This window comes from Bubalus bubalis, chromosome 9, assembly GCF_019923935.1.
Source record: "Bubalus bubalis isolate 160015118507 breed Murrah chromosome 9, NDDB_SH_1, whole genome shotgun sequence".
Lineage (NCBI taxonomy): Eukaryota > Metazoa > Chordata > Mammalia > Artiodactyla > Bovidae > Bubalus > Bubalus bubalis.
The window spans coordinates 60,873,823-60,887,766 of NC_059165.1; the positions used below are offsets into that span (position 1 = coordinate 60,873,823).

General features: G+C 40.4%; 1 protein-coding gene across 1 annotated transcript in view; it reads right to left on the reverse strand.

Annotated features, from left to right (window-relative positions):
* Window positions 1-13,944, reverse strand: part of CTNNA1 (catenin alpha 1) — a 179,110-nt gene that overhangs the window by 13,411 nt on the left and 151,755 nt on the right. The window contains exon 11 of the mRNA XM_006070838.4: window positions 8,536-8,692. Coding sequence (XP_006070900.3) covers window positions 8,536-8,692 — 157 coding nt within the window. The remainder of the gene's footprint in view (window positions 1-8,535; window positions 8,693-13,944) is intronic.

Here is a 13,944-nt window from a genome sequence, read left to right on the forward strand (position 1 = left end):
AGAAAGAAGGCTTAGCACCAAATAATTGATGCTTCTGAACTGTGGTGCTGGAAAAGACTAATGAGAGTCCCTTGGACTGTAAAGAGATCAAATATGTCAATCCTAAAGGAAATCAACCCTGAATATTCATTGGAAAGAATGCTGCTGAAGCTGAAGTTCCAATACTTTAACCACCTGGTGCGAAGACATGACTCACTGGAAAAGACCCTGATGCTGGGAAAGGTTGAAGGCAAAAGGAGAAGAAGGGGACAGCAGAGGATGAGATGGTTGGACAGTATCACTGACCAAATGGACATGAGTTTCAGCAAACTTCAGGAGACAATGAAGGACAGGGAAGCCTAGTGTGCTGCAGTCCATGGGGTCAAAAAGATTCACACATGACTTAATGACTGAAAAACAACAACAAATTCAAACATTAGGAGACTTTGAGTTTATACCACTGCACTATTAAAACATAAAATGTATTGAACTTTTCACATAAACCGATTTTAGGGGTAATAAATGAACAGACTGGTCATAGAAAACATCCTCTTCCTACAACACAACAGATGACTCTACACATGGACATCACCAGTCTGTCATTACTGAAATCAGATTGATTACATTCCTTGCAGCCAAAGATGGAGAAGCTCTATACAGTCAGCAAAAACAAGACAGGGAGCTGACTGTGGCTCAGATCATGAACTCCTTATTGCCAGTTCAGACTTAAATTGAAGAACACAGGGGAAAACCACGAGGCCATTCAGGTATGACCTAAAGCAAATTATACAATGGAAGTGACAAATAAATTAAAGGGATTAGATCTGATAGAGTGCCAGAAGAACTATGGACGGAGGTTCATAACATTGTACAGGAGATGGTGATCAAAACCATCTCCAAGAAAAACAAATGCAAAGAGGCAAAATTGCTGTCTGAGGAGGCCTTACAAATAGCTGAGAAAAGAAGAGAAGCAACAGGCAAAGGAGAAAAGGAGAGGTATACCCATTCAAATGCAGAGTTCCAAAGAATAGCAAGGAGAGCTAAGAAAGCCTTCCTAAGGGAACAATGTAAAGAAATAGAGGAAAACAATAGAATGGGAAAGACTAGAGAAATCTTCAAGAAAATCAGAGACACCAAGGGAACATTTCATGCAAAGATGAACTCAATAAAGGACAGAAATGGTATGGATCTAACATAAGCAGACGAGATTAAAAAGAGGTGGCAAGAATACACAGAAGAACTATACAAAAAAGATCTTAATGACCCAAATAAGCACAATGGTGTGATCACTCACCTAGAGCCAGACATCTTGGAATGTGCCAGACATCTTGGAATGTGAAGTCAAGTGGGCCCTTAGAAAGCATCACTACAAACAAAGCTAGTGGAGGTGATAGCATTCCAGTTGAGCTCTTTTAAATCCTGAAAGATGATGCTGTGAAAGTGCTGCACTCAATGTGCCAGCAAATTTGGAAAACTCAGCAGTGGCCACAGGACTGGAAAAGGTCAGTTTTCATTCCAATCCCAAAGAAAGGCAATGCTAAAGAATGCTCAAACTACTGCTCAGTTACACTCATGTCACATGCTAGTAAAGTAATGCTCAAAATTCTCCAAGCCAGGTTTCAACAGTATGTGAACCAAGAACCTCCAGATGTATAAGCTGGATTTAGAAAAGGCAGACAAACCAGAGATCAAATGGCCAACATCTGCTGGATCATAAAAAAAAGCAAGAGAATTCCAGAAAAAACATCTACTTCTGTTTTATTGACTATGCTAAAGCCTTTGTGTGGATTACAACAAACCATGGAAAATTCTGAAAGAGATGGGAATACCTTACCTGCCTCCTGAGAAACCTGTATGCAGGTCAAGAAGCTACAGAACTGGCTGGACATGACAAAACAGACTAGTTCCAAATTGGGAAGGGAGTACATCAAGGTTGTATATTGTCACCGTGCTTCAGTTCAGTTCAGTCGCTCAGTCGTGTCCGACTCTTTGCGACTCCATGAATTGCAGCACGCCAGGCCTCCCTGTCCATCGAGTCAGTGATGCCAGCCAGCCATCTCATCCTCTGGCATCCCCTTCTCCTCCTGCCCCCAATCCCTCCCAGCATCAGAGTCTTTTCCAATGAATCAACTCTTTGCATCAGGTGGCCAAAGTATTGGAGCTTCAGCTTTAGCATCAGTCCTTCCAAAGAAATCCCAGGGCTGATCTCCTTCAGAATGGACTGGTTGGATCTCCTTGCAGTCCAAGGGACTCTCGAGAGTCTTCTCCAACATCACAGTTCAAAAGCATCAATTCTTCGGCGCTTAGCTTTCTTCACAGTCCAACTCTCACATCCATACACAACCACTGGAAAAACCATAGCCTTGACTAGATGGACCTTTGTTGGCAAAGTAATGTCTCTGCTTTTGAATATGCTATCTAGGTTGGTCATAACTTTCCTTCCAAGGAGTAAGCGTCCTTTAATTTCATGGCTGCAGTCACCATCTGCAGTGGTTTTGGAGCCCCCCAAAATAAAGACTGACACTGTTTCCACTGTTTCCCCATCTATTTGCCATGAAGTGATGGGACCGGACGCCATGATCTTCATTTTCTGAATGTTGAGCTTTAAGCCAACTTTTTCACTCTCCTCTTTCACTTGCATCAAGAGGCTTTTTAGTTCCTCTTCACTTTCTGCCATAAGGGTGGCGTCATCTGCATATCTGAAGTTATTGATATTTCTCCTGGCAATCTTGATTCCAGCTTGTGCTTCTTCCAGCCCAGCTTACTTATGTACAGAGTACATCCATGAGAAATGTCTGCCTGGATGAAGCACAAACTGGAATGAAGATTGCTGGGAGGAATATCAATAACCTTGGATATGCAGATGACACCACTGTTATGGCAGAAAGGAAAAAGGAACTAAAGAGCCTCTTGATGAAGGTGAACGCAGAGAGTGAAAAAGCTGGCTTACAACTCAACATTCAAAAAACTAAGATCATGGCATCCGGTCCCATCACTTCATGGCAAACAGATAAGGAAACAATGCAGTGAGAGACTTTCTTTTCTTGGGCTCCAAAATCACTGCAGATGGTGACTGCAGCCACCAAAAAGACGCTTGCTCCTTGGAAGAAAAGTTATGACTAACCTAGACAAAATATTAAAAAGCAGAGACATTACTTCGCTGACAAAGGTCCGTATACTCAATGCTATCATTTTTCCAGTAGTCATGGACGGTATGAGAGTTGGACCATAAAGAAGGCTGAGTACTGAAGAACTGATCCTTTGACTGTGGTTTGGAGAAGACTGGAGAGTCCCTTGGACTGCAAAGAGATCCAACCAGTCAATCATAAAGGAAATCAGTCCTGAATATTCATAGGAAGAACTGATGGTGAAGCTCCATTAATTTGGCTGCCTGATGCAAAGAACTGACTCACTGAAAAAGACCCAGATACTGGGAAAGATTGAAGGCAGGTGGAGAAGGGGACGACAGAGGATGAGATGGCTGGATGGCATTACTGACTCAATGACCATGAGTTCAATAGACATGAGTTTGAGCAAGGTCCAGGAGATCATGAAGGACAGGAAAGCCTGGCATGCTGCAGTCCATGGGTCACAAAGAGTCAGACACGACTGAACAACAATGAACCAATCATAAGAATAAAGGGATTTAGAGCTCATGTTTAGATCAGAAAAATCTTTTATATACTTATTATATCAATATGTATATAAATAATATCTACATATTACTTAAACTAAGCAGACTGGTACTGAGCCTGCCTACCATACTAACCCTAAAAATTGCTACTTTTACTGAATCTAACACAACATCTGGAGAAGGGGAAGAGAAGGGAAAAAAAAGAAACAATGTTGCTAATTAAACTATGAACCAAAGTTTTCGCATATCACTGATTTTCAAGACTCATCCCAGTTTCAGGATTATTAATACTTGGGGTGGGAAAGCACCTTTGGCATTCTTTTTCATGCATTAAAGTGGCCCAAACTTCACCAAGGATTTATTAACCTTCATCTTGGCAAGTAGTTTTTAAAAATCAATTTAGATTTTCTTGAATTCATACAGGTTTTCTTCCAGACGAACCCAAACCAGGGAAGGGCCTGCCATTCTTTAGCCACCAAGGAAGGCTTCTATTTCAGGAAGCTGACTAAAGTAACATTTTCTACCCTCACTGAGAAAGCCCCAGCCAGCTGAAGCCACTACGAACCCAGGACACAACCAACCTGCTCTCTATACTTGAGCCCTAAGGGAGAAGTGAATTCCCAATGGACATACATTCAAAGATAGGAGGGTTGGAGGTACCCACGCTAAGCCATAAGTTACTTTAACAGAATTTCTAAGGAAACTCCATTCCAAGTAGACACACCAATCTGGATCCCATTAAAAACTCTGATGGTTCAATCTAGTCTTTATCTGTAGATGCTTCAAACAGGAAAACACACACACAAACACAACACTCTTTTCTCAAAAGGGATTATGGACATTAATATATCTGGTTTTCATTTGAAAATCTTTCTAGGACTGCCTCTGCATATCTACCTCAGCCACGTCAATGGCTGTGCTGTACCCTACTGAACAGACGGAAGGGCCATCATTTGCTTATCTAGTCTTCTCTTAGGCGTTCTGGTTGAAGTGAACATATTTGCAAGGTATTTTGGCAAACATCTGTGTACCCATCCTCAGGAAAATTTCTAGCAATGGGATTACTAAGTCAAAAGGCAAATGTGTATAAAGTAGATGTACGATGCCTAACTGCCCTCTGGGAATCAAGCCAAATGGTATTCTTCAAAAAGCCTGCATGAACTTACACTCAGTCCACAATGTCTAACAGGGCCCATTCTGCCCTCCCATTGCTCTGGATATCTTTATCAGTGCAGCCTTAAGCATACACAAGAGATGATAATATTGATACTCTATATAGAGAATGTACTCCAATATTATGAGAAGAGCCTGAGTGCCTGACATTTAACTCACTCTATAGTAACCATTTTTTAAAAAATCGCTATTAAAAAAAAAAAAAAGAAAAAGAAAACATAAAAAATCACTATTAATTACTGTGGAAACCAGGCACAGAAGTATTGAGTGACTTATTCATTAAGGATGCATGGGAGTCAGAGATCAAATATCACCACTTCCCTACCTTATCTTCAGTCCTGGAGTTTTGCAATTAAACAACCAACCAACAAAAAAAAACTAGGTACAAAAATCCTTTTATTTAGACCAATCAAACCAAATTATTTTGGCATAGTGACAATGAAGCAGAGTACAAATTACTACTCTTACTTGTTGCCCCAAAGTATCTAATGCATTATATTGTTTCCAAGAGCACTTGGTTAAGAAAAAACAATAAACCCAATTATAACCACTCTAACCAACCACTTGCAACCTAAAAAAAAAAGAAGGGAGGGGGTAGGGTGCGGGAATCAAAACTTCCACATGAAAGCTGAGTAAACAAATGAGAAAGTAAACTGCATTTCCACGGAAAACATTTATCAAATACAATTCAAATGAAATTCAAACAGTCTTTATCGCTTTGATAAATTTCAAACCACTGTCCTTAAGGAATCAGTCCATATAAATATATTCATGGTTTACTGAATGTTGTGTAGCATCCTAAATCACCTCCAATATTTACAAGGCAACATTTTGAATAGAATAGCTTAGGGAAAACGAGTGCCCCTCCCTCTTCCCTGGAAGTGGCTTGTATGTCCCTTTTATTTTCAAGTGCCATTGGCTCACATTTGACACACAGTGACTCAGGTTGCCCCTGCCCTGCAGCCTCATGAAACACTGCTATCAGGGTCTTGGTGGCTTTACCAAGTTATACACAATATGACCATTATTTTTTAAGCTGCAAAACTTGGGATATAACTTATAATAAGCACAAGGGAACTTCTGGAACCAATGGGACAGAATATGCAGAAATAATGGAGCTAAAACAGCAGAGGGTCCTTTCAGTCCTATCCCCTAAGTAACTTACCCTTGGAAGGGCTCTCATGAGTAGACAGGGCTACAGCAAACACACAGGCCCCATGGATTCCAAGAGGGACTGATGGTAAAGTCATTACTGGAAATATTCCTCCAAACCTATCCCACTGCCAAAGGGCCACAAAACCCCAGGACATGGGAAAACACCAATACTCCAAGGAGTCAAGTCGCATTCTTACTTTTCATTAGGTCAAATTTCATGAAGTGCACCAACCTTAAGCCAGAGCCTGTGCTGGGCAGTTGCCCAGCAGCCCCTTACTCAGAAACATGCCCACTTTGCTGAGGGACTACTGAGCACCACTGTGCCTCTGGGCAATGGGAAATGGCAGAGAGGGCAGACCTTGGCTTCTGCTGGAAAGACTGCTAAAAGCACACAGCTGCTACAGATGGCACCTGCTGTCCAACCGGGGGGGGGGGGGGGGGCCCTCTCAAGAGGCTGTGAGCTGGGGACCACTGGGTGCCTGCCCACTAGAAAATGGGATTCCTCTCAACGAAAGCCAGTCTGCTGGGTGAGATGGGGAGATATCTCTAATCTGCCACATAAATAGTGCTAAAGCTGCCATGGATGAGGTTAGTGTGTAAGGGTATAAAGGAATCTAAATGCCAAAACTTAACTGATCAATCCAGTAGCACTCTACACAGGCATCTGCCTGTCTCTTCCTTTCAAACCAAGCCTCTGAAAAGCACACCGTGACAACCAGAGGAATTCTGAGTAATAGCCTTGTCCTGTTAATTAATTAATTACCTGACAACTAAGCAAGCCTATGACAAAACCTTAGAGAAACACACTAATGAGGGTCTCTGAAATTCAGATGCTCTGAAAGCACTACCACCTCCTGACTGAGACTACTGTTCTGTGTTTATTTGCTAAATGGAAACTGTCTAAACTCTTTTCCATCAAGTCAACCCTTCTATTTTCCCACATTTGCATAAAAATTGAACATACTCACCAGACAAAAGTTATCTGTTAGAAAATCTGATTTCTCTTTACTGTTCTTCTGTTTTATGTCATATACCCTAAAGATATTGCCTGGATCCCACTAAACGCCACTGCAAAATCCCCTTTGTTCTCTGATCTGAAGAATGCTGCATGAGGGACATCTGATTCTATTATATTTTATTCTGCTGTAAGAGGACTAGAAATCCCTTGAGACCAAGCCTTACTTGGTAAGTAAGTTTAGGAATGTAATACCTATCTCCAGAGGGGGGCTTTGCATTTAGATTTCAGAATTTGTTGTTTGCTTAAAAGTGTGCTGTGAAGGTGGAATGTTTTTCTCTAAACCTATGAAAAAGAATAATTCAGTATTTCATTAGGAAAACAACAGAAGGCCAAGATTTCCCAAAAAAGCAATTGCTGCATTTTTGGCACCTGCAAAAATGTGCTTGCAAATAGGTTTTTTGTTTTAAAGTACCAGCACCTGCAATTTGGCAGTCCTGCAGCAGCATGGTTCACCCCCTTGTTTTGCAGTTTACAGACTCTCTGCTCCCCAATCTTTCAAGCAGAGCCAATGCTCCAGTCCCAAGGAGAGTGAGCAGAGACGGGGGAACATTGGTATGCAGAACACAGTGTCACCTTATATAGGTCACTGCTGGAGGACTGTGCTGTGCATGTACTTAAGTACCGCTTCTGTTTCAAGCCCCATTGCCGCTCACATCTCCCACGTTCCAGATTGTGGTTCCCTGGGGTGACAGGTAGTTTCAGCCCTACAAGGACCAGCCACTGACTGCCCACAGGCCACTGGCCTCGCGAAGCCTGGCACCTCCAGAGAGCAAGCAGCGTGGCCAAGGGCAGCAGAGGCCTGTTAAATGGAGAATGCATTTATACTTGCTCAACTCTAAGGAGATGGACTGAAATTTATCTGTGTGATAAACAGGGAATTGCAGTTGACAGACATTTTCTATATGAATGCAATTTACTATGTCATTACCAGTTTATGTTTATATAATGAAATCAACTGTTTTTGTGAGGTGAATTACCCAGATTTATTTTTTGCAAGTTCATAATTAAATGGTACTTAAATATTTCCTCTCTGTTTTCTATCTGTGCATCATGCAGACAGAGTCTTTCGAAAGTAGGCAGTTAAACTACGATCATTTCTGAGGGAGAGAGAGATGCTTTCCAAGCGGAACAATTTTTACAAAAGAAACTGAAGCTGATGATGCTGGGAATCCTGTCTCCCAAGTCTCACAGGCTCATAACCAACCACCACAGTCCAGCAGGTCAGTGTTTTTTCTACACACAACAGCAGCAAGAAAGGTGGATGCTTATGGAGTTGTACAGGTCACAGCTGCAAAATCTTACTCCACACAGAGAACAACTTCCTCCAGGCAGTTTCCTGATTCACACCTCTGAGATTGAGACCAGCCCCACCACAAGCAGAACAACTCCAACCCCATGTCCAACTGCTTGGGAGTCAATGGTAGCTGTTTTAATTAAAATGAACACCAGCATAGTATTATTGCTAGAATAATTTACCTGGCCAGACTTGGGGGTGTTTTTATTGTCCATTATTGTAACATAGGTGAAAGTAATTATGCACATCCTCACATACTTCTCTGGGGAATCAGCTCATTACCTGAGACAGCCAAGAAGTCATCAATGGAAGTAATGTCATCGACAGCATCTGTGAGAACTCGGACTTGTTTTTCCCACTGTTCTTTAAAAAGATCCATGTTTTCTTGGGCCAGTTTACTCTGTGGTTTTGCTGCTAAAGCCAATGCAGCATTGATAACCTGCGAAGACATTAAAGTTCATTGTATACTCTTTCAGAGTCAAGAAAATAAAATAAGCCAGACACTTTGGTCGGTGGAATGGCTATGGTTTTGTCTCCTGTGCATTTCATGAGGACACACAATACCACATGCTCCACTTAAACAGTTACAAAGATGGAAACAGAGAAGTATTAAACAAAAGGCTTTACATATGAATGGAGAAGCAATTCATCAGAAATACAGTACTAGAAATACTGGAACTATGGGCAGTAACAAACACAAATTATCTCTAATCTCCCCACTCTGTGACAGCAACTCTTCACAATTTGACATTTATATTCCAGGCTTTTTCTCCTCACATACACATGTACATGTGCCAAGTCAAAAAATTCACAATTAGAATTATATGCTAATAAAACTGACTATCCTGCTTCATTTAAATACTTCTCCATATCATTAAATGTATGTTAAAACATTAACTGTTTAGAGATGCACCTTATAGATGCACATCACTACTCCGACTGCAGGATGCCTATGTTTGTTCCAGTCACCCATCATTCTTAGTCTTGGGATGAACTTTGGCATTTTAGGCTCTTGGTACGTTCTCAGACTACGTATGTGAAAAATTGTTTTTCTGAGGCATACTGTACTTGACATACAACTTCAAAGAAAGTATAATATTTATTAAGTTTAAAAGTTATTTCTTCTAAAATAAGAAGTCATTTCTTTACAAAAAAAAACAACAAACAGCTTTACTGAGATATAATTTATATGCCAAACAATTCACCCATTTAAACTGCAATATGCAAAGATTTTTGGTACATTCAGTTTTGTAACCACTCAGTTCAGTTCAGTTCAGTCACTCAGTCGTGTCCAACTCTTTGCGACCCCATGAATCGCAGCACGCCAGGCCTCCCTGTCCATCACCAACTCGCGGAGTTCACACAGACTCATGTCCATCGAGTCAGTGATGCCAGCCAGCCATCTCATCCTCTGGCGTCCCCTTCTCCTTCTGCCCTCAATCCCTCCCAGCATCAGAGTCTTTTCCAATGAGTCAACTCTTTGCATGAGGTGGCCAAAGTACTGGAGTTTCAGCTTTAGCATCATTCCTTCCAAAGAACATCCAGGGCTGATCTCCTTCAGAATGGACTGGTTGGATCTCCTTGCAGTCCAAGGGACTCGTAAGAGTCTTTTCCAACACCACAGTTCAAAAGCATCAATTCTTCGGTGCTTAGCTTTCTTCACAGTCCAACTCTCACACCCATACATGACTACTGGAAAATCCATAGCCTTGACTAGACGAACTTTTGTTGGCAAAGTAATGTCTCTGCTTTTGAATATGCTACCTACGTTGGTCATAACTTTCCTTCCAAGGAGTAAGCATCTTTCAATTTCATGGCTGCAGTCACCACCTGCAGTGATTTTGGAGCCCAAAAAAATAAAGTCTGACACTGTTTCCACTGTTTCTCCATCTATTTCCCATGAAGTGATGGAACCGGATGCCATGATCTTCGTTTTCTGAATGTTGAGCTTTAAGCCAACTTTTTCACTCTCCACTTTCACTTTCATCAAGAGGCTTTTGAGTTCCTCTTCACTTTCTGCCATAAGGGTGGTGTCATCTGCATATCTGAGGTTATTGATATTTCTCCTGGCAATCTTGATTCCAGCTTGTGTTTCTTCCAGTTCAGCGTTTCTCATGATGTACTCTGCACAGAAGTTAAATAAGCAGGGTGACAATATACAGCCTTGACGTACTCCTTTTCCTATTTGGAACCAGTCTGTTGTTCCATGTCCAGTTCTAACTGTTGCTTCCTGACCTGCATACAGATTTCTCAAGAGGCAGGTCAGGTGGTCTGGTATTCCCATCTCTTTCAGAATTTTCCACAGTTTATTGTGATCCACACAGTCAAAGGCTTTGGCATAGTCAATAAAGCAGAAATAGATGTTTTTCTGAAACTCTCTTGCTTTTTCCATGATCCAGCGAATGTTGGCAATTTGATCTCTGGTTCCTCTGCCTTTTCTAAAACCAGCTTGAACATCAGAAAGTTCACGGTTCACATATTGCTGAAGCCTGGCTTGGAGAATTTTGAGCATTACTTTACTAGCGTGTGAGATGAGTGCAATTGTGCGGTAGTTTGAGCATTCTTTGGCATTGCCTTTCTTTGGGATTGGAATGAAAACTGACCTTTTCCAGTCCTACAGTCATTTTTAGAACACTTCTATCACTCCAACAAGAAACTCCATATCCACTAGCAGTCCCTCCCTATTTCCCCTAATCCTTTCTTCCACCAACCAGTAACTTAACTTTGTGATTTTTTAAATTAATGTATGTTGGTAAATTTTTATGAATTACCTATTCCAGACTTTTCCTATAAATGGAATCGTATTAATATGTGCATTTTTGGAACTAGCTTCTTTCACTTAACATGTTTCCAAGGTTCATACACACTATAAAATGTATCAGTATTTCACCCTTTTTACTGACAAATAATATGCCATTATATGAATTTACCACATTTTCTTTATTCAATTATCAGCTACAGACATATGAATTCTACTTTTTGGTCATTATGAATAACACTATGAATATTTACATATGTGTTTCATTTATTTCCACTGTTTTTTTATATGTAACTAGGAATGGAATTGCTGGGTCATATGGTTAACTTTATGAGGAACTGCCTATCTTCCAAAGCAGTTGAACCATTTTTCATTTCCACCAGCATATATGAGAGTTTCAATTTCCTCATATCCTTAACACTTGTTTTCCCTTTCTCCCTATTCCATTTTTTAAATAACAGCCATCCCAGTGGGTGTGGAGTGATATTTCACTGTGGTTTTGATCTCCATTTCCCTGATGGCTCATGATATTGTCTGTTAACGTACTTATTGACCCCTAGTTTCTTTGGAGAAATACCTTTCAGATCCTTTGATATAGTCAATGAATGAATAAATAATGAAAGTAGTTTGAAAAAGAGCTGAGAGAATCATTAGGAAGATCTCTAGGTACAGGTGCTTATGGGTTATTGGAAATAAATGTGTTCATAGTAATGCAACTTTGAAGGTAAGCAAGGACAGGGGAAACTGGTGGTGATGGAGTTGAGATCTGCGAGGTAGGACAGCAGCTATCATAGAGTCATTTGGGCATCGTACCTGAGAGCAGGAGTTTGGGATCATGTTTTTTCGGTGCTACAGAAACCGCATGTCTTCAGGTTATGTCTGTAATTCCCAATATATTGGAGGGGTATCCAAGAGTGAGGTTATCAAATTACCCCTCATAGACTGTAATCAAAAAACTAAAGAAGAATCAGACCCACCTGACTGGTATAACTAATTCCTCTTCCCTCCCAGCTAACTGTAAGGGATAAATTATCGAAACTATCAACTACAGATTGTAGGTTTTGAAGACTAGGCCAACCCAATTACTATTAATAGCCCACTACTTTCAAAAGCTTCCCTGGTGGCTCAGTGGTTAAAGCGTCTGCCTCTAATGCAGGAGACCTGGGTTTGATCCCTGGGTCAGGAAGATCCCCTGGAGAAGAAAATGGCAACCCACTCCAGTATTCTTGCCTGGAGAATCCCATGGATGGAGGAGCCTGGTGGGCTACAGTCCACGGGGTCCCAAAGAGTTGGACACGACGGAACAACTTAACTTTCACTAACTATCACTTTCAAAAGTGAATGGGTTTGGACAATAAATTATTTGTCAAAAGTATCCTAGCTTTCCCATGTGTTATACCATGGTCTCCCCTATTTTCATCATTTCCAGGCTTGTTCTTTGACCTCTTTTCCTTCTTCCCTTTGTTTCCCACTGGGTGATTCAAGATTGTGGACTACTCTTCATTAATTAACTCATTAATTCACTAATGTTATCAATGAATCAGAGTGGAGCTAGACCTTTTAAGAATACCTGGCTGAAGAAAATGTTTCTTAAGAGGGCCAAGTAAACACCAGCAGGGAATTAATTATATGTTTTAAATACTAAGATAATTTTCCCTTACAAAGAGAAAATTGCTCCCTTTGTTCTGTAATCTTTTCTTATACAGTATAATGGAGGAAAAGCACCTTGTCTAAGGTGAACTTTCTTGTTTTGATTACAAAACTGTGGGACATAATAAATTAAATACTATTTTCTGATGTATTGGGACTAGCTGCTAAGTCACTTCAGTCATGTCCAACTCTGTGCGACCCCACAGATGGCAGCCCACCAGGCTCTCCCGTCCCTGGGATTCTCCAGGCAAGAACACTGGAGTGGGTTGCAATTTCCTTCTCCAATGCATGAAAGTGAAAAGTGAAAGTGAAGTCGCTCAGTCGTGTCCAACTCTTAGCGAACCCATGGACTGCAGCCTACCAGGCTCCTCCATCCATGGGATTTTTCCAGGCAAGAGTACTGGAGTGGGGTGCCATTGCCTTCTCTGGTATTGGGACTAGAAAGACACTTAAAATAATACTTTGAATAATCATCCAACATGACACTTATTAGGGAAAACTCTAGAATCATTTACTTTAAAAAAGTCAAGATGTTATTGACCGAATACTTATTGTCATCATTACTTAATTAATGGTCTTTCTATCTAATGAAATAAAGTGGGAAATGGAAATAAGAAAAGGCTGTCTAGAAAGTAGACAATAAAATTACTTTTCAATGTAGAACATCTTTGTTTATCTAGAAAACTGAAGTAAGTCAACTGAAAAACCTCTTAGAATTAACAAGAGTTCATTAAGGTAGCTAGAGACAATGTAAATATATAAAAATGAGTAACATTTCTATATACCAGAAAACAGGACATAAAATGAAGGGAGTATTAGCTCTTCATGAAAACAATAGGAAATATGTGAATCTGTAAAGAAACCTAAAGGACGGAGATATCAAAAGTAACTTTTTCCGAGTACATTATTAAAAAAACTTGAATAAATAGAAACACAGTCCATGTTTAGGAGTAGGGGGACTGACCTATTTATTCACCAATTAATCTGGAATAGTTAATGGCTGAGAGCAGCAAATATATACATGGGATAGAGATCAAGAGGAATGAAGAGTTAAAATGTAATACAAAGCTAAAGTAATTGAAAAGAAAAATCTAAAAACACACCCTATCGTAAAGCAGAAGTCAATATATGACAAAAGAGACATCACAAGTCAGTGATGAGGGATGGTCCATTTTTACATTTGATGGGCTATTTGGAAAAAAAATAGTCAATGTCTGAACTTCATACTTATATTTATGTGCAAAATAAGATTGTTCCCAAATAGATAATGAGTTAGATTTAAA